A 20,848-nucleotide genomic window follows, 5' to 3' on the forward strand; every position below is an offset into this window, starting at 1 on the left:
TTTCATAAGATCCCTGTTTCAGTCTACCGTTAGACATGTGATGTTTCTTGAAGCCCCATTAGCTGAGACTTGTGGGGTATAATATACAATCAGCTTTACATGTCTGTCTAGTGAAACCAGTTGTGGTTTTAGCCAACCGATTTCTGCTTAACTTTTCTCTCCCTGAGACCATTGTATCTAATATCAAAACTTTCCTGGAGAGAATATTAATTTTAGTTGAGATTTTGAATTTTAAAATCCTCTATGTTGGCATATGCTAGAAAATGGGTAAGCTTCCTCTTTATTATCTTGTGTGTTTTTGATTACTTTTAAGTAAAGGGAACCAACATAGGAATCTAATGCTTGTACCTCTTTTGCTTTTGGTCTTTCTTTTCTCTGGTGGTTCAGGTATGTTGAACTGTATTAAAATACAACACTGTTCTTGGCACTGTGTCTAATGGATCAATTATGAATCTGTTGCGTAGAAAGATAACATCTTTCCGGTTTCTTTATCTGGGAAATAGTACAAACTCCGATCTCCGTTCTTGGATAGAGTTCACTAGGTCTTGTTCTTTTATACAATTTGTGGGTAAGCAAATAGAGATATATAGTTGCAGAACATGCCAAAGCTAGAGACTTTGAAGATGACTTCTGACTCAGAGAACCATATCGTCTTCTTCATTGTTTCTTCGTCGTGCAGCTACGAGATAGCAGGATTCCGGTTGGTGGACCGGTCATCTGAAGTTGGCACCTCCCGTGTAGCAGATAAGAGTAATGAATCATTCCAAAATGAGCTCTGACTTTGAAGGTACCTCTAATTTCATATTCTATCTTGTTGTTTTGCACCTGTCTCCTGAGTTCCACCGCGTGGTTTACAGGCAAGCATACCAAACTAGAGATCAGATGGATTGGTTCCAACCTCGTCTCGCGCTTTTTCTGTGAGAATGGCTCGACCACTTGCTGTGCAATCAATCTATTGAAGAAGAAGAGCTCAATCCCAAGCTTCTCAAACCTCACTTCAATCTTCTTATTAGGGTTGGTAAAATTCACCAGCATGGACAAATCGCCATTGAAAAACAGTGGAGAGTCAAAGTAGATCGTGTGTAGGTTGGCGTTGGGGATGTCAAAAACAGGTGTTCTTGGTCTAATCGCAAGAAACACAATCAACGTAGCAATCCCAAGGAAGATAAGTAAAAGGCTGAACACAAAACACAAACCGGCAACACACCATATCCACAGACTAGTCTTGCTATTCCGTGGCTGCCGGAGAATCACCCTATCTGCATCTTTCCTCGCCTCTGTATCAAGACTGTTGAATCTAACCGCTGCTGGCTTTGTTAAGACCACTTGGCTAACTGGTGTTGACAGCGTGCTTTGTGGTGTTCTCCATGGCGTGGTTCTTGGAGTATACCATACAGAAGATGGCGTCTCCCATGGCGGCGTTTCGGACGGTTGCAACCGCGGTGGAGGAGGAAGAGGTGGTAGATTTGGCATGGGTTATGTGATCAATGAAAGGAAATTTGGAAATGTGTAATGTTTATGGGTTAAATAGGAGAAAAATAAAGTTAAGTTTTTGCGGTGTGTAAAAAAAAAAAAAGTGAAAGCGAGAGTTTTTGGGCAAAAGAAGAGAGCTTTGCAATTTGCGTAGTGGCAGTGGGGTTTGGTTTTGAAATGAGTGGGACCATGCGTGTCGTTTTGAAGAACTACTAAAGCAAATCTCGGTGGATTTAAAGTTTGAAAACTACATGCGTTTTCTTTTTTCTTCTTAACAAGTGGCTTTCCCTAATTAAAATCTGAGATTTTAAAGAGTTTTGATTGATTACAGGGGACAAAATACAGATACTTAGTTGATTAAACAAACTCAAAAGTTAGTATTTTAGAAGGAAAAAAGTGGAATTACCAATCAGTTATTCTAGGACTTAATTGACATATTAAAAGTTATAATTATACTGTATGAAAATATATGATTTGAGAAGCAATATTGATTATTGACTAACCTTTATATTATTTTGTTTTCTTTTGATAAAAAAAAATTATAATGATAAAAAAAAATTCATTTGTTTTAAGATTTAGTCTCAGGTTATCTAAAGATAATTAAAAAAAATCATTTGTTTTAAGATAATCAAAATGAGTTTGTTCCTTGGGTAACTGTGCTTCTTTTTTCTTCTCACTTTTTTTTTATTATTATTTGGGTAGTTGTAATGTGTGGTTAGTTGCGGATCCATAATAAAACACTTCACCACTAAGATAAAGCTTTTTTTCCCTTGGAAAAGTCATAATAATTCCATTTTCGTCTTTTGGCAATGATCATGGTTTTCTTCCTATGTTGATCATTTTAATCTCCTGGATCTTTTTAAGAGTAGTATCATCACTAAGAAAAACAATTGGTGAAACAAAAATAAGTTGATTTCTATATGGCATATTTCATTCAAAAACCAATATGAATTTCGCTCATGTTTTAGTCCATAAAACACTATTTTCTGTGATATCGTGATAATAACTAAAATAACGTGCAAAAACCTCCCCACACGCCGATAAAATACAAAGATAACTAGAGTATTTGTAATTTTCATTACAGCTAAATATTAATTTTATTCACTGATATCTTCGATCAATCAAACGTCATGTGTTTTTTTAACTGGTAATAATTTGATTTAACGGTAAAATGACCAAAATATATATATATATTATAGTGGACATTGGATAACTCGTATAAAGGTCTAAAGGTAATGATTTCAAATTTTCAACTTTCAAATATGATATTTAAGATCCTAGTTATAAGAATAAATGAATGTGAAACGGTTTTATTCTTACAAGAAAAGGGTACATGAAAGGGTAAGTAACTAAGTAATTAACTTCGATATATCAAACCGGCACAGAACTCTAAGAGCTGAATAATAATCAAGACAATGAACTTGAAGCAACCCTTTGTGTTGTGACTCTATGAGTGTGTATGTGTGTATATATATGGTTTATAGGAAAGGAAGTCTTCAGATGTAATGGAGATTTCAGAAAAATGGATAGGACCCTATAGTAGCAAACACAAAATCCTTCTTGTTGGAGAAGGAAACTTCTCATTCTCACTATGTCTAGCTTCAGCTTTTGGCTCGATTCGGAAGGTATGTAAAAACCATCATTTAGGAGCGTATATATAATATTTATGTTTATCTATAGCTAGTGGTATTAACCATGTGACTGATGTCTGATGACTTGAATCAACAAAATCTTACATGTAGATGAATTGTGCGTAAAGTATATGGATGCAATGGATAACATAGGCATATTGAAGAGATTCGGGTGCGATATCCAGCATGAGGTTGACGTGAACACAATGAGTTTCGATAATAGTTTGAGCCTGCAACGCTATGACCGCATTGTCTTCAATTTCCCTCACGCAGGATCTCGTTTCTTTGGTCGTGAATTTTTATCTAGAGCCATCGAGTAACTAACTCTTTCATTTTCTTTTACAATGTAGTTTATGATTAGGACCGATGTAATGATAAAATGCTGTGTTTTGGATCAGGGGCCACAAAGAGTTAGTGAGGGGGTTTCTTGAGAACGCTAAGGAAATGTTGAAAGACGACGGGGAGATTCATATCACACACAAGACAACGTATCCATTCAGCGATTGGGGAATAAAGAAGCTGGCTAATGGAGAAGGTTTGAGGCTGGCTAAGAAATCGAAGTTCGAGCTGAGTCAGTATCCGGGTTATATCAAAAGAGAGGGAGTGGTGGACGTAGGAGTGATGATTACTTCCCTGTTGGTGAATGTTCTACTTACATGTTTGTCCAATCCTAAACTTATGCGCGAATCTCGCTTTCTTTATGGTATTTATGTTAACTAATTTAAAATTTTTGGTCCGATCGAGCGAACCTTAACACGTCTCTTAATTATTACATGTTTACTTTTGCTCATCAGTGGTTAGTTCCTTCTTAAAACTCTAGAGTAATATGTATATGAATATACCAAAACTCTTATAAATTATAATAATTAAAATATCTAAACACTCTTTAATTTCAAGATAATCTATTAAAAAACCATACATTTTCATAAAATTAATAATTCTATGACTTAATTTTCCTCAAAACTTTGGTCAGCTAGTAAACTTTTTGTCGTTGTTTATCATTCAAGTGCAACTATGTGACATGTTTTACATGTACCATACATGCAGCCCTGCATGTCTAGGGAATATATATATTTTTCTTAATAACAAAAAAAAAGACGAGGAAACTAAATTGGTTGAGAACTTGAGATCAACAATTTAGTTTATTTGGTTGTTGGTCCGAAGAGTTGGTCGATTTATTTGTCGTTTTCTCGATATTTAAACATGCATTCATGTGAACGTCGATAATAGCGATAGGCATCCATTTTTCGCCAATAAATGAAAGACTAAGAAACTAATTAAATTAGTTGTGACTTAACAGCAATTTAGTTTAATGGTTGGTCCAAAGTTCTATTTATTTTCTTTTTGAAAAAAATTATATCCCAGGGTTGAGATTCAAACTATATAATTCAAAATTATTTTAGGTGATGCATGGAAGTTGTTGGGAACTTTTGATTAATCGTCGATGCAAAAGACATGGACCTACACGTGCCAATAAATATATACCAAGCGGCCAAGAGCCACTATACAGAGAGCCTTTCAAACTCTTTGAACCAGGTCAAAATATTTTCATAGGGTCGACATGGCTTGCCAAAAGACTCTATTCGAGAAGCAAATTCTTGACCTGTACGACCAAATATCTAAACTCAAGAGCCTTAAGCCTTCCGAAAATGTAGACACCTTGTTCAGACAGCTCATGTCCACGTGCTTGCCGACGGAGACAAACATCGACGTCAAGAAGATGTGCCCAAAATTCCAAGCCATCAGAACCAATCTCATCAAGCTACGTAGTGAAGCCGAAGGATTTTCGGAGAAACACTTCTCCACGATCTTAGGATCTGTCGAAGACAACCCACTTCACCATTTAGATCTCTATCCTTACTACACAAACTACCTCAAACTTAGTAAGGTCGAGTTCGATCTCCTCACGCAACACACGAGCCATGTCCCGACGAAGATCGCTTTCATCGGTTCCGGTTCTATGCCCTTAACATCCGTCGTCTTGGCTAAGTTTCACCTCCCAAACACGACGTTTTACAACATCGACATCGATCCTCAAGCCAATTCCCTTGCTTCCTGCCTTGTCTCACGCGATCCCGACCTCCCCAATCGCATGATCTTTCACACAACGGATATACTCGATGCCACGGAGATTCTACGTGGCTACGATGTCGTTTTCTTGGCATCTCTTGTTGGGGTGGACAAAGAAGCCAAAGTCAAAGTCATTGAACACTTGGAGAATCACATGGCTCCTCAATCTCTTCTCATCCTTAGGAGTGCACGAGGCCTTAGATCTTTCCTATACGTAGACGTTGATCCTTGCGATCTAAAAGGTTTCGAGGTCTTGGCGATTTATCACCCGTCTATGTCTGATGGCTTTGTGAACTCCGTGATGGTCGCACGCAAACTCAATGATTGATTGAGTGAGGTATATCGGGAGTCGATCATTAAATTCATAATAAACAAGGCAGATGATGATTTCCATCATGATCAAGATTACGAAATTAGGTCAAGATTGGAGCCGTTACTTGTGGAACAAGGGAGGCTTCCCTCATGACTCATGAGGGTCACACTTCCTCGTTCAAAATTATTATATAGTTCTGTCTTTTGTTATTGTGTATGTGTTGGACCAAATCTGTATTAGTTGCTGTGTTTCTCTGTCTCTCTCTCTCTCTGCTTATTATTATTATGATGTATTGATGTCTCTGTATCATACTCGGTTTGAACGTTTCCATATAGCAGTTAACTAACTAGCCCAATCGGTACAATTACAAGCCACCAGATTTAGTAAGTAGAGACGAATGTTATAAAAATAAGCGCTTTCTTTGGCTTGGTAAAGAAACGCTGCGTTTTTGACAAATCCGGTAAACCAAGAAATTTACAGAACCGAACCGAGATTGACACAAATTCAAATCAACAAACGTGAAATAGTAGAAGAAGCGGGCCAGGTCAAGGTAGGTAGCCTCTCAATGATTAAGAGGGAACCAGCTGTATCCAGAAACCTTCTGAGTCAGTAAGAAGCTTCTGCGGAGCGGTAAAAAAAACACGAGTTTTATGTCCTCCGGGTAATATCAACTGAATCAATCAGTCCCACACACACAGACGCACACAGCTATAAAGGCCCAAAAAAAGAAAACACCATCCACCGACGTCTATTGTAGATTTTGGAGGTCTTAATAAAATATACTTGTGTGTGTGTGTGTGCCAGATTAGCTCCCTACTGATCCGCCGCCGCCGCACTTCCTCGATCTCCGCCCAGCTCCGTTCTTTTCTATCTCTGTTCAGTTGTTTCTCCAGGTAACAAGCAGCTGAGGAAGAAGTAGTAGCCGTCGTGGTGGTGATGATGATGATGACTTCACTTGGTGGTGGTGGTGGAGGCGGAGTTGGTGGTGTTACTGGTGGAGGAAGATTTGTTACGTATCCGCCGCCTCTTTCTGTGCCTCCGTCGGCTCCTCAGTCACCTAACTTCTCTGGTGGTGGTCTCCGATCACAGCCTTCTTTCCTCGTTGAGCAAGAGAAGTAATTTTAAATCAATCTCTTTTTTTTGTTACTTCTTCTTCTTCTTCGTCTTGTAGTTGTCTTGTTTTCTTTTTTTGTTTTATCTCTGTTCTACTGATTTGGATCTTAAAGTTTTAATTTTTATCACAAATCTCGAAACTTTTTGTTTTGTTTTGTTTTGGGTATCGTCTTTTTTTTTTCATTTCTGGTTCTTGTTTCTCGTACCGAGATCTATGCTTTCTATTTCTGATGTCCCCTTGGATTTTCACATATGTGTTGTTGAGTTGCTACCTACCCACCACTGCAAATTAAGCTCTTTTTTTTAGCTCAAACTACTTCCGTTGTGTACTGGATTCTATAGAAAGTCTTTTGCTTATAATTTGAAAACCTTTATCTAAATCTATGATTTTATTGATTGGGTAATGGATTGTTAATGCCTCAATATCTTATAGAATCAGCTGTTGTATTCGTTTTGTGATGGTTGACTTCATGAAGCTATAAATACTCCACTATGCTTATATATGCTGATGTTTGGAGCAAGGATGTACATATTAAGATCTGACATTTTCTTGCATACGCTTATCAAACGTGATTGCTAAGTGAAAATCAGTGGAACTTCTTGTTTTCTTATATCCTCAAGGCCATACTAATTTCGATAATCTGCAATGTCTCTGTTGGCAGGTATCTTTCTGAGTTACTTGCAGAACGTCACAAGCTTACTCCATTTTTGCCCGTCCTTCCACATCTTTGCCGGCTGATGAACCAAGGTGAGCCATACTGTTTTTAAAACTAGAGTTTCTTTCTTTCTTCATAACATCTTTTGTAATTTTCGTTTCTTGTTTCAGAACTACTATCTTTGTACTTTTGCTTAGCATTTCTTTTAGTTAGATGTTGGCAAAAAAAAAAAAATATGACAGAGTAATTGTACAACCCTGTAAGTAAGAAATCTTACTATCCAATAAGACATTTAGTCTTATTTACCTTACTATTAACTAGAACATTCAATGATAGTGTGGAGTATTGCAGTTGAATTGTGGTTCTAGTAGAGTTTAGAAATGACTTTTCACTGATGTTAATTTTACTATGAAATCCAATTTCTTGGAATTCTTGTCCTGAGTTGTTTCATAGAAATCCCTGCATAGAAAACCTTTCTGATATTGAACAGATTACACGTGTGACCTTCGTAGAGATCATAGCAAAAGTTAGTGCATAGTCTTTGTTTGCAGTCTGCTACAATCTATTTTAACTAGAGTGTGAACGTTAATATTCACTAACTTAGTTGAGACTATGATGTCTCTCCATTCCACTATCATTGTTGGTGATGGATTTGTTGACTAATTCTAACTGGTGCGTCTTACTCTTGAAAATTGACATTTTTTGGAACAGAAATTTTGCGTGTAACCACGCTGTTGGAGAATGCTTTAAGTCAGAGTAGGTTTGACCACCCTAGCCCTCTGGCTTCTGGAGGGATATTTCAGAATGCAAGAGCTGACATGAACGGATGGCCCTCACAATTTCCATCAGAAGTATGACTACTAACCATTAACATAACTCTTTTTCATCTAATTCATACTATTTCTGTAGAAGCTTTTCTTGACTTTAAGTCATACTGACATAACTTGCTTTGACTTACGGTTAATCGTAGTTCATAATGACAGGTTGCCAGGGCTAACACTGTATATTAGTAATGTTGTGCAATGTTTTTGACTTTGGGTCAGTGCAGTAACTAGATATTAAGTTTATAAGCTACAGCTTGTGAAGGATTGGATATAACATGCTCTAATCTTTACAAATTGTTCTATGAATATTATGAAATAGGATAAGCAGTTACAGGTTGCTAAGTTGCGACAATGCAATACATTGCCCCTTATTCCGTGGAAGAAGTATTTGATAAGATTTATTTCATCTTCTTCTTGGTTTTCATAGTGCAGTCATATGTCTGTAACAGGTTCGTATGCGTTAAGGTTGACATGGCTTTTAACAGGTTGTTGGTTTATCTTTTGATTTGCAGAGATCTGTTTCATCATCTCCAGCACCAAATTGGCTAAACTCTCCTGGTAGCTCGTCTGGTCTCATCGTCAAGCGAACAATCAGGGTGGATATTCCAGTCGACAAATACCCAAACGTATGAATCTTTACCACCTTCCTTGCTGAGAGCCTAAACTATCTTTGTCAAAGTATAAACTATAATTTGATAATTTGCAGTACAATTTTGTTGGTCGCCTCTTGGGTCCTAGAGGAAACTCCCTCAAACGAGTGGAAGCGAGTACTGATTGCCGTGTTCTGATAAGGGGCAGAGGCAGCATTAAAGATCCGATTAAGGTTATTACATTTTTCATATGTTCAGATAAGAAAACCCTTGACTCCAACTGTATCTTCATTCTTTAGCATGGTTGTTGCAGGAGGAAATGATGAGAGGGAAGCCAGGGTATGAACACCTCAATGAACCACTCCACATCTTAGTCGAGGCAGAATTACCCATTGAAATTGTGGATGCACGTCTCATGCAAGCTCATGAAATACTTGACGATCTACTTACTCCCGTGGTTTGTTCATAGCTCCTTCAAAGATCTTAAACCAGAGATACACATAGTAGTTATCTATATATAACTATACTTGCTTTATGTATCGTTTTAGGAGGAAACTCATGATTTCTACAAGAAACAACAGCTACGTGAATTGGCTCTTCTCAACGGAAGTCTTCGAGAAGAAGGCTCTCCAATGTCTGGTTCCATCTCCCCTTACAATAGCCTCGGCATGAAGAGAGCCAAGACAAGGGGCTAAAAGCACACCTGAATTCATGTTTGTGCTTGCGCCTCTCACCTTTCCAAGAAGGTATATATGCACCGTAACCGCTTCCTTCAAAACAAGAAGGCTTTGGAGATTCTGTCTCCATACCATCCTCCACTTCCTCGGGCTACCGGTACCGTCTCTAATCTCTGGAATAAAAAAACAAAAAAAAAAAACACCGTCGTATATGAATCTGTGTCTATCTTATTTATCGTGTCCCGGAGAGGGTTCAGACGACAGAACTAGGGGCAATACAAAGGCATGAGTCTTTTGTCTCTGTCCGAGATTATTTTTGGCTTGCTTGTTCTTTTCTTTATTTGGTTTAGTTGGAGACTACTAATAAGTTTTGTTAGTTAAAGCCAGTTTTTGGGTAAAACATCATGGTTTGTGTATTGGTAATGAATTATTCTGTTTGCATTACATAAACATCAACATATCTTTTGTTACTTGCTTACTACATTCTGCAAACACAAAACACGTATATAGAGTTAGAAACTCATCAAATTCAAGCCTTCTCGTTGTTGTCTTCTTCATCTTCTTCTTCATTCTCATCTATCCCAACCCACTGCGTAAATGCGAACAGAAACTCTTTGAAGTTCACCATTCCGTTCTTGTCCCAGTCCATTTCCTCTGCAGACATAAGATTCAATATCAATATAACTTGGTTCAAGGGAGGAGAAAGTTTGAGAAGCAGAGGAATTTTATATATAGAGAGAGAAAGAGTTAGGGACCAGACCAAATCTTTTCATTGCAATACGCCCAGATGATCGTTCTCCAGATTCATCAATGGCTCGGACCATCTCCTCGCGGCTAACATATCCGTCCTTGTTGTCGTCCAGGAACACAAATGTGTCCACAAGTGTCTCAAATGTTGGTTCCAGTTTTGGCATTCCCATCGTCCATTTCTATTCATCATACCAAAAACTCTCAGAGACCGCGAACAACTGATTAAACCGATCAAACAGAGCATAGATTTGCGGTTACCTTTTGGAGAGTGGATGAATCATCCTTAAGAAGATAGACGAGGCAGAGAAGAACGATGAATTCTGTAAATGTAATCCCCATATCCTCGTTAATATCACAAGCCTTGAACAAATCATTTATCTCATCTTCCTCGAACGAGATTTCTAACTTCCTGATACAATTCTTTAGCTCCGTGTGATCGATAGACCCGTTGGAGTCCTCATCTGCCCAAACCAACCAATTAAACAACCATACAGCTCATGAGAGAAAGAAAAAAAAAAGCAGCGATCTAGAATCTGCCGGTTTTTGCACTCACCGAACTCTTGGAAAATAGCTTTGCAGTTTCGAAGACCAACATCGATCTTTGGGAATTTGAGGACAATACTGTTGAAAGATTTCATTGTGGTGCCTCTCGTTGCCCTGCGTTGCACGGCTTCTATGATCTTAGCCTCTAACTTTGTCTCTGGTACCCATTCTGTTTCCAGAGATTCGGATTTCGTCACTACACCTCCCATGTCTCTGTGCTTCGAGATCGGATCGTAGATTCACCCTCCAAACAAAAATCTAGTTTCTTGTAAGACAAGGCAGCTTAACGTTTTGTCTGTCCAAAAACACAAACGCTGTCTGATTCCAAGATTATCAAACCGAGATCTAGATTCAATAAAGAAATGACGGGGAAAAAACAAAAACTAAATCGAGACATAATAGATAAAGGACAAGTTTCGCAATCAGACAATTAATGTCACACAAGAATCAGGCCGAAAGGAAAAAAAAATAAGGAGAAGAGAAGAACCTGTGTTAGTTTCTTGTTTGTCACGAGATCAAAACACAATCACAGATCTGTTTAATGTGTCAAATGATTTTTTTAACCAGGAGAAACAAAAAAATATTTATTTGATGTTGCAGATTTGAGACGAAGAAGCTTTTGTAATAAATGGCGTGAAGAACGCTGAAGCTTCCACGTAACTGCGCATATGTCATTCATCTTATTATTTTAACACAAACTCTCCATCTTCGTCTGACTTTTCTCCATCTGACTATTATTGTTTTAGTTTAACAACTAGATTATTATTACCCACGGATTCAATTTATTTTATACATAAAAATTCAATATTTTCTATATTAATATCATTTTTTAGTATTAAACAATATCATCATATAATCTTGATATTTTACATTTAGCCTGCCATCTGTTATAAAAATTATAAATTTATAAAATTAAAAGTTTATAACTCATTTTATCATATAACTAATTACATTTCAATTGGTAAATAATAATGGAATATGTAATAAGATATGCAAAATGTTGTACATATAACTTTAAATTGTGATACTACAAATAATAACTTTAAGATATGATATTTATTAAAATGGTAAGAGCTTATTATGTAAATCTTAAAGATAATAAATAAGATTTTATTTTGTTTAACTATGAAGATTTTGTAAGATTTGTAAAAAGTTTGTTTATATTATAAAAATTGATTATATATTTTATTCCTTTAAGTGATATTATTCTTTAAATTAGATCAGTACAAATGAATAAATGATACACTTAAATACACTTAAATCTCGATCTCGATTATCAAGGAACCCGCCGTAAAGCTAAATTATACAAATAATACAATTAAATACATTTAATTTATTAATGTCTTAGTTCCATAACCAACTAATAACCCATGTATAGTCTACAGAAAAAGTCATATCCTTCCAAAAATAATAAAGTAGGAATAATGAAAATTAGTTACCACTAATCTTGACTTTGATTATTAGAATTAGTCGCCATAAAAAGACGTTGATGATTGATGAAGATTATGTTTGTGTGTATGAATTTTTTTTGTATTCTCTTTTCTGATTTAGGATTTGGTTTAGGTATTGGTTTAGGATTTAGGATTTAGAAAGAATTTTAATGACTTTATGTTCTCGCTGATTGTTAGAATCATAGAAAATTGAAAATTAAAAATGAAGGATTCTAAGAAATTGTTTAGGAAGTTTTTTAAAATTTTGATGATTTGTTTTTTCTAATCTTGTAAAATCTTTCTATTTGATGAAAGAGTTTTCATGACTTTTGTTATGAATGAAATGATATAAAATCCTAAACCAATAACATAAAATTTGAATTCATTAACAATCCAAGATTCTTTTGTTTTACTTGAATAACATAAAACTTTTAATGATTTTATAAAACTCTTAATCAAATAACACTAAATTTATCAAGATTTTAGATAACTTTTTACAAATCCACAACCAATAATACCAAATTTTTAAAGAGTTTTTAAAAGTCTTGATTGAATAACAACATATTTTACCTAACTTTTAAAGTCATTAAAATTCTTTCGAAATCCTAAACCAATACCTCCCCGTAGTCGCCATAAAAAGACGTTGATGATTGATGAAGATTATGTTTGTGTCTATGAATTTTTTTTGTATTCTCTTTTCTTTCTCTTTTCTCTCTCTTTTCTCCATTGTCTCCTAATTTTCTATCTCTGATTTCAGAGTGAATTGGTGTGGTAACCAAAATAAGAAAAATATCGAAGAATATAGCAGGTTAATTCAAAAAATTAAGTATCTAATAAAAATTACCAATAAGGATGTTGATGGTTTGGTGGAGGTGGTGGTTAAGGGTGGCTGGAGGTGGTGAACACCGGAGTTGGTGGGTGGCGGTAGTGACCAGAGGTTGGTCGCCGACGATGGTGGACGAAGATCGGTGGTTGGCGGTGGTGGCCGGCAGTGGTGGCCGGAGGTAGGTGGCCGGCGGTGATGGCCAGAGGTAGGTGGCCAGCAGTGGTGGCCGGCGGTGGTGGCCGGAGGTAGATAGCCAAAGGTCGGTTGTCGGCAGTAGTGGTCAGAGGTCGGTGGCCAGAAGTAGGTGGCCGACGGTGGTGGTCGGAGGTAGGTAGCCAGAGGTCGGCTGCCAGCAATGATGATCAAAGTTCGGTGGCCAGAGATAGGTGGCCGGAGGTCGTGGCCGGCGGTGGTGACCGTAGGTCGGTGGCCGGCGGTGATGGTAGAAAGTAGTGGTTGAAGGTGATGTTGATGGCGATAAGTTAGTCATTAATATATAAAATATACAGTATATAACAGTTTTATGGTTAGAATAGTTAAACAATGAATTAAAGTTTGTTTTTTGGTTATAGGTTCAAATTTCCCCTGATTTTACAACTATATGTAGGTTCATGTTTACATATGATTAAATTAATTTATTGCAGAAAAATCTAAATTTTTATTTTCCTACGTACTAATTTAAGTGGAAATTTTTGTTTTGTTGATGTGTTAATTAATGACATCTCAAAATAAATTTAGAATTTATTTCTGTTCAGCTAACCATTAGATATATAATTATATGTTTTCTTAACTATTACGAAAGCAAATTTCAAAAGAAATGATTGTTTGGTTGGTTCAATAGAAGAGATATATAAGTACTTGCAATGTAAAAAATCAATAGTAGTTATCATTAAATTGTGAATGGTGGGGAAGACAGAACTATGAAATGTAAACTATAAAAAACTCTCAAATGAGATTTTTGTTTTTGTTTTTTAAAAGGAATACAAAAGAAACCTAAAATACATGAAAGACATAATCACACAAGGTTTTTTGGAGATACGAGACTCTCGATGTGATCCGGATAAGATGTGAGAAAAGACATTTTTTTTTTTTTTTTTTTTTTTTGATCAAAGGTGTGTTTTCATTCCATTAGAAGAAAAACGGGAGTACAAACAAAAGATAAAGTTTAGACAACAGCATAAAAGGGGAACCCAATAGCTTAAAACAACAAGGATACAAAGATAGATAAGGGCAGTTGATAAACGGGGTTTGAGAGCTATGAACCAGAAGCTAGAAAGCAACTCGGAACCTGTGAGATCAAGAAGTATCGATGCGTCATCAATGAGCAAGTCACTGAAATAAAGGATGACCACTGTCTTGAGTCGAAGACGAAGCGGCGTTGAAATGGCCAAAGCTGGAGAGCTCACCGGAATGAGACAGTCTACACGAAGTAGGGCTTTGATAAAGGGTCGAGCAAAGCTCTGATTATCAGCAACTGGATCGATGGTTGCAGTTTTAAGATAGGGTAGGCGTTGCTTGAAGAGATTGAGGTAACCACAACTCCTTGGAGTTGAGGTCATAATGCCACAATTCATCAAGCTTTTATGGAGGGACTTCAACAAGTTGGTAAGATGCAGGTTAGAGAACTTGGTAAGCAGGCTTGCTGGGGAGGAGAGGCTGAGGGGACACCGGTAACCACCGCACCAAAGGGGCGGGATCATAATGTGGGGTACCATCGTGAGATCTCCGTCAAAAGGGTTTTTCCTAGGTGACTCTAATAACAGGTTTTTCAAAAAACTCTTGTACCAAGCTAGGACCAATAGTGGCTTAACGATCAAAGGCAGTCGTCTAGCAAATGATACTATTAGGCTACACAATGGGTGCTTTGGGTGGAAAAGAGTGGAGTTCAGGCCAAACCTGGATAGGAGCTGCAGCTGGAAGAGTCTTTCTGTTGGTGGTAGGTAGCAATCGGGAGCCAAAGGTGCAAGCAAACACATCAAGACGACGGTTGGGTCGAAAACACGGTTACAATTCAATGTTGCAGCCCTCCAAGCAACGGTTGTCAGATGGCATCGACACAAATATCCAACAAGTAAAACAAAGAGATCCATTGTTCTGCTACCGAGGAGGCCTCGACTTGACCAAGCAGGGACAAACGGAATCAAAAGGATTTTACTTCATAGAACAGAAATATACGCATCTCTAAGTAGACAAGCTCTACAATCAGATTTATACGGTCGAGGGGGTTTTAGCCAGACAAAGCAGGTGCAAAACCTTACCGAGGGGTAATGTGGCCATATGATTCCAAGCTGGTGTAACCAGTACCAACGGGGAACTTTGCATCTCGAAAGAGTTTCACCCAAAAAAGAGCAAAGAAATATCCGCTGAGATGTCGAGAAAATTAAGAACAGAAAACCAGACCTGGGCTTTAACACTTGAGCGCATGAATATAAACTTTTGGTAATGGGCCATCCAAAGGTTATTGGGCCTAGAGTTAGCCAAAGGTCCATCACAGAAAAACCTAGTTTCCGGATGGCTGTGTAGAGGTTGGCGTTGGTGTGGCGGCGCAGGGACAAGTACACAAACAGATCGGAGCCGCTATACACCGTTGGAACAAGGGGCGTTGGAGGCCTGAAGCAGGGGGGTTTCAAGGCAAAGGGGGGATTGGAAGGAGTGAGGGATAGCCTCTTCGACGTCGTTTCAGCTTCTCGCTGCCGTGGGCTTCCAAACCGTGAATCGATACCTACCTGCAACTTAGCCGCTGGCTTTGGATTGACGGAGAGTTCAGTCATCCGAAGCAGAGTACCAGATCTGAAAGATTGGTTGGATTTCTTAGTAGTGAGGTTCGATATAGGGCTTGGGCGAAAGGATTGCATCGGAACGAGGGTCACCGGGAAGCTATCACGCCATCTATCTCTGGACAAGGGCCAGCGAGCCGAAGCTTCGCCGGCGTCGGAGAAGATTCTTTCCTCGAGTTTCTCGATATTCGGGACAGAGAGAGTTTTTTAGAAGTTGGTTCAAATATTGAGAAAAGACATTCTATCGTTCCTAGATCCATAACAACGCCTAAATTTCTCATAGTCAAGTCCTTTGACACTTCTGATCGTCTCTCTCACCGGATCATAATAAAAAACAGAAATATCTTTAAACAATTTTCCTGATACTACATAGATAAACTCACCAGTACTAGTGGCACCATTTAACGACCAAGTCCTCCCAAGCAAATCTCTTATAGGCAAAGGTATAACAAATTCATTTTCTGACCAGTCTTGTTTTTCAGCACCCTGCCAAACCCATATTTTGATAATATTTGAATAACTGCAAACCCATGCTAATTTTCCTTGGTAACTCAATATAGACTCGTGAAGATTTGATTCATGTCGGGGCACACGACTAGGTATTTGGATTGATTTGAACTGTTCGGACCTCACATCAAAACTCATAATGATCCGTTTGAATCTCATAGCCAGGATTTCTTTGGGAAACGAAGATATATATGCTCTATAATACACAACTCCTTTGATGCAATAATAATCACTACTAGCCAGATGATGAGGGCTATTTTTGGTCACCCTCCATGATTCTTGAGATCCTAATGTAAGAATTTGAGGGTTTTGATATTCTTCCTCTAATTTATCAGAATAACAGCCCATCAATAGTAGTTTATATGTATTGTCCATAGGGTCGTATTCTAAAAGGCTACCTACGGTTTTAGGTTTAAGCAAGGTTATATGTTCTTTCATAGTGGGATTCCAAATTACAATCTCTGTCTTGTTTCCGAAAGTGATCAAGCCATTGATAGAAATGCTACTGCAGCTGTATTGTCGACAATCTTTTAAAGGGGGCATGATATGAAAATTGTCCACATCAGAATAACTTGTAGACTTCTCATTTAAAGGCAGCATGCAGAAGAATCTCTTCCTCTCAATATCAGAATCGGTGAAGGTGAGAAGAAGACTTTGGGGAGGAATTGATGACTGTCGAACCGTGAACGAATTGATGAAATCTTGTTGGGTGGTAATAGACAACCATAGCTTTGATACACAATGAAACCTCAAGATAGATTTTGCAGGCAGTCTCATAAGTATCTCCCTCGTTAGATCAATGGGAATATATTCATGATCTGAAGATATTTTATCATTTTCGTATTTGTCGTCACCATGAAAACAATCTGATAAAGAGTTCTTGATTCTATGGATTACTTTTAGCTTCTCATCTCTTTTTTCCATGGCTCCTAATTTGAAATCCTTTGAATTAAGGGGTGTTTTTGATTTTCAATACCTTTTTTTGTGTATCTTTCATTTTAACAGTGTATATATATTATGTTAGATATGTAGGTTCATGTTTATCATATAACATTGTTTGGATATGTAAGTTCATCATCATATACATGTGGATATCTCTTTGAATTAATTTAAAGCATATAGGTTAGATTTTTGAGATTTTTTTCTCTTATAACAATTAATTAGAGAAACTATTGCATAAGAATGTTAGATTTAAACTCAAAGATATGGCTATATGGCATCCTCTTATAGGAACACATGGAGTAATTAAAGATCTGATTTAATATAATATATATAGTGTTTCTTCTGGGATTTATTTAATTTGTTAATCATATTAACTTTTCACAAGAATATCATACCAAAGATCTTTCTGTATAAATGAGAATTCAATTTGTGACACTATATATAAATATATAAATCCATACATTAATAACACTAATATTAAAAGATCTCTTATATTATTATATATTATATATATTAAATTAAACTATTCCCTCTGTGAGCATAGGGAATTTTTTGTTTATCTATTAGATAATTATATTAACCACTGGATATGTATATATGTATATATATATATATTCTTGATTAATTTACTTATCTTTTTATGATATACTTTAATTTACTTTATAAATATCTATATTTGATGCTTCTCTATTTCTATCCAAGTTTTTTATGTTTATTTAATTTTAAATTTTATAAAATCGGCCACCATATTTAAAATTAAATGGTTTGATAAAAATTATAGAGAATAATATCGAATCTCAAACATAAGAAGGGGAAAACAAAGGAGAGATTAGTACTTCATTCATTGTTCTCAGAATTGAATGTAAATGGTGCATGGTGAAAGACAGAGAACGTCGAATTGAGTCATTAATTTGACCGTCACGACTTTGTCCCTTTGTTCTTCTTTAAACATCAATATATTAGTGGGAGTGGTGTGATCATTTGTCTTATTAACTCAGAATTATCATCCGTTCTCTTTTTTTTTTCTTTTTCTTTTTCTTTTACTTTCTTTTGTTCCATATGTTAGAAACAAAAAGAGTAGGAAAATAAAATAACTCTACTGAATTATCTGCCTACCAATCACTTCGGTCTGTTCCTTTGGTCTGATGCTTTCATTTTCAGTTGAAACCTCAAAACTCTGACGAGACCAAACATGCAATAGTTTAGTGTCCTATATACTCAAATAGTTCTTTTAACATTAGGTATTCGACGTGTATAATCAAATTGATGATTGATTTGTGAACATGTTAATTAAGGGGTCAGAAGGGAAATACAGTATATAATTTGATGGTTGTGTAAGGTATATAAGAGTAATTTATTCCAAGAAATCACTAAACAGCGAAAACAACAAACACACTAGTTACGAGATGATGGCCAAATTGTCAAGGAAATTACTAAAAGACTAGAATATGAGAGTAGAAAGTCAAGGGTTTCATTCAAAGTATTATATTTTTTTTTTTTTGTCATATAGTATTATCAAACCAAATCGTAGACAAAATAAAATATATCGGAGACAAATTAAAACATACATTATTTCATAGTATTTTAATATTACTTTATATTTTAATTTCTTAGCTGTTTCAAACACGTTTCATCTTACAATACAATTTACATTCAATTTACAAGCCCAAGGCACTCATCAGGCAATAAAAAATAACTTTTATCACACTCCATCTTGCAATATAATTTCTTTATGATAATCCAATAAGTAACATTTATAATTTTTATATCAAAAATGTGCATTGTAACAAACTATACCTTACTTAATATTAATTGTAATTTTTTTATTTATTAAGATTTTTCATTTTCCTATAATTATTAAATAAATTTTCTTTTCATACATGTTAAAATATTATCAATATATTGACACATGTCGCGATTATATAAAATACTAACTTTGAAAACTAAGGTTTATATAATAAAATATATATAGAAAATAAATTATTTGGCTTGTGTTATATAGCTTAGTGAGCATTTCTAACCCTCTGGAACTCACTGCTAGATGCAGATGGTTCATGGGGAAGATGTGATCATGAATGCTGAGAAGAGGTAGACGACGTTCTTGGAAAAACTTGAGTACCTCTGTACAATTCACAGTAAGCCTTTTGCATTGTCGCCATGATGTATTCCGCCGCCGTTTTGTCATCAGTCGTTTGAATTGCCCCCATATTGAAACTGGCTATGCGCATTGGTATATGACTAGAATATGAAAGTAGAAAGTCAAGGGTTTCATTCAAAGTATTATATTCTATTTTTTGTCATATGTATAGTATTATCAAACCAAAATACCAAATCGTAAACAAATACTAAACATATCGCGGACAAATTAAAACACACATTGTTTCATATTTTAGAGTACTTTATATTTTGTTAGATAATCGCTGTTTCAAACACAAGTCGCCGACACAGCTATAACTTCGGTGAAACACGGCTTGCTTCGAAGATCCGCGTCCTCTTTTTTTTGCTACGTTTATGTATTGCTCGATGAGAAGTTTCGTCTTTGTACTCTTTTTCTCGTTATCAAAACATAAATTGCTATAGGTAAGTAACTAATTTGGACATATTCTGTCATATCCTAATATAATCCGCAAGCAAGAGTACGAAAGCAATACATAAAAGCTTAATTACTAGTGTAGATATAAATGGATTAATAACATATTTCTAATTTTACTAAAACAAGATTATACATAGTGTGTGATATATGTCGTTCCTATGTATATCATACTCTAAATTAAAAGTTTACATGAAATAAATATAAAATGATAATTTTCTATTAAATTTTACTAAATAGTATTTCATTGTGAATATGAAATATCCAAGGTTTTCATGTATTTTTTTTTCTAGAATTTTTCAATAACTTTATAAGATTTTCCTAAGAAATTTCAGTAACTTTATAAGATTTTCCTAGGAATTTTTGAGAATCTTAGTTTTTTTCTTTTTGGTTTATGGTATTTTTGGATTTTTCTTCAATTTTGATTTGGGTTTGGTTGAATTTTATTGGGGGTTTTTGGTTCGTTTCAACCTCTGTTACAAGTTTAGCTAAAAGAACTTTCTAAGGTGTATATTTACTGTAATATTGAAGTTCTGAATAATGACAAAGACAAATATATTTCTATTTCATCACCGTAAATATATTTTTAAATAAAAATATTAAAGTTGGCAAAACAGAAAGATACAAACGTATCGACACATTTCGTTATGAGGATAACTGGATAAGAGCTTCTTCATCGGACATTGGGTATATATGTGCATATATCGTAGGCTTCTCAATCTTATACGCACTTCCCCAATTTCCATATTTCTCACTTTTCTTACACGACTTGCTTAGAAGCTCAGTGTCTTTTTTTAGCTACGATTATGTATTGATCGAAGAGTGCTTTGGTCTACAAGTTATTTCACTTATAAAAAAATATAAATTGCTATAAGTAAGAAATTAATTTATATATTAACTAATATTTGACATATGCTGTCATTTCTTCATATAATCCACAACACAAATTCATGATCATTTAGAAATTAACGATTAGCCTCAACTAATTAAGGCACAAATATTAAAAATTCTTATTAGTGGTAAATATGTGGCTAAACATATGCATATGGAAAATGCGTGGCTATACAACAAAAAAAAACTCAGATATTGTTGAAAAACATAAATAATTGGTTCAATATAAAAAGTAAAAACTTAAC

General features: G+C 35.8%; 4 protein-coding genes and 2 pseudogenes across 6 annotated transcripts; 3 read left to right on the forward strand and 3 right to left on the reverse strand.

Moving 5' to 3' along the window:
• Positions 1-437: 437 nt before the first annotated feature.
• On the reverse strand, positions 438-1,742 carry LOC104717594 (uncharacterized protein At1g08160-like). Its single transcript, XM_010435193.3, has one exon. The coding sequence runs from the start codon at positions 1,471-1,473 to the stop codon at positions 658-660; it is 816 nt and encodes a 271-aa protein (XP_010433495.1). The 5' UTR covers positions 1,474-1,742; the 3' UTR covers positions 438-657.
• A 1,236-nt stretch (positions 1,743-2,978) lies between these two features.
• On the forward strand, positions 2,979-3,778 carry LOC104720104 (uncharacterized protein At4g26485-like; annotated as a pseudogene).
• An 824-nt stretch (positions 3,779-4,602) lies between these two features.
• On the forward strand, positions 4,603-5,811 carry LOC104717596 (nicotianamine synthase 1 pseudogene; annotated as a pseudogene). Its single transcript, XR_015569161.1, has one exon. The product of XR_015569161.1 is annotated as a nicotianamine synthase 1 pseudogene (transcript).
• Positions 5,812-6,090: 279 nt separating this feature from the next.
• Positions 6,091-9,817, forward strand: LOC104717598 (KH domain-containing protein At4g26480). The gene is made up of 7 exons (XM_087470486.1): positions 6,091-6,602; positions 7,263-7,348; positions 7,968-8,107; positions 8,593-8,706; positions 8,787-8,903; positions 8,984-9,127; positions 9,219-9,817. Exons 1-7 carry the CDS (start codon positions 6,424-6,426, stop codon positions 9,363-9,365), a joined length of 927 nt encoding a protein of 308 aa, XP_087326612.1. The 5' UTR covers positions 6,091-6,423; the 3' UTR covers positions 9,366-9,817.
• On the reverse strand, positions 9,735-11,519 carry LOC104717597 (putative calcium-binding protein CML21). 2 transcript variants are annotated; one of them, XM_010435195.3, is made up of 5 exons: positions 11,128-11,519; positions 10,651-10,935; positions 10,356-10,558; positions 10,108-10,276; positions 9,735-10,001 (listed from the first exon to the last, which is right to left on the reverse strand). In XM_010435195.3, the coding sequence occupies exons 2-5, from the start codon at positions 10,847-10,849 to the stop codon at positions 9,877-9,879; spliced, it is 696 nt and encodes a 231-aa protein (XP_010433497.2). In that variant the 5' UTR covers positions 10,850-10,935; positions 11,128-11,519; the 3' UTR covers positions 9,735-9,876. The 2 variants fall into 2 exon arrangements, with proteins under 2 accessions (XP_010433497.2, XP_019086842.2); XM_019231297.2 differs by having other exon boundaries at positions 10,651-10,958; positions 11,128-11,298.
• A 4,552-nt stretch (positions 11,520-16,071) lies between these two features.
• Positions 16,072-17,183, reverse strand: LOC104720105 (putative F-box protein At4g21240). Its single transcript, XM_087470487.1, has 2 exons — positions 16,302-17,183; positions 16,072-16,159 (listed from the first exon to the last, which is right to left on the reverse strand). The coding sequence occupies exons 1-2, from the start codon at positions 17,102-17,104 to the stop codon at positions 16,105-16,107; spliced, it is 858 nt and encodes a 285-aa protein (XP_087326613.1). The 5' UTR covers positions 17,105-17,183; the 3' UTR covers positions 16,072-16,104.
• Positions 17,184-20,848: the final 3,665 nt, after the last annotated feature.

This window comes from Camelina sativa, chromosome 10 (assembly GCF_030686135.1).
Source record: "Camelina sativa cultivar CO46 ecotype springtype chromosome 10, ASM3068613v1".
NCBI lineage: Eukaryota > Viridiplantae > Streptophyta > Magnoliopsida > Brassicales > Brassicaceae > Camelina > Camelina sativa.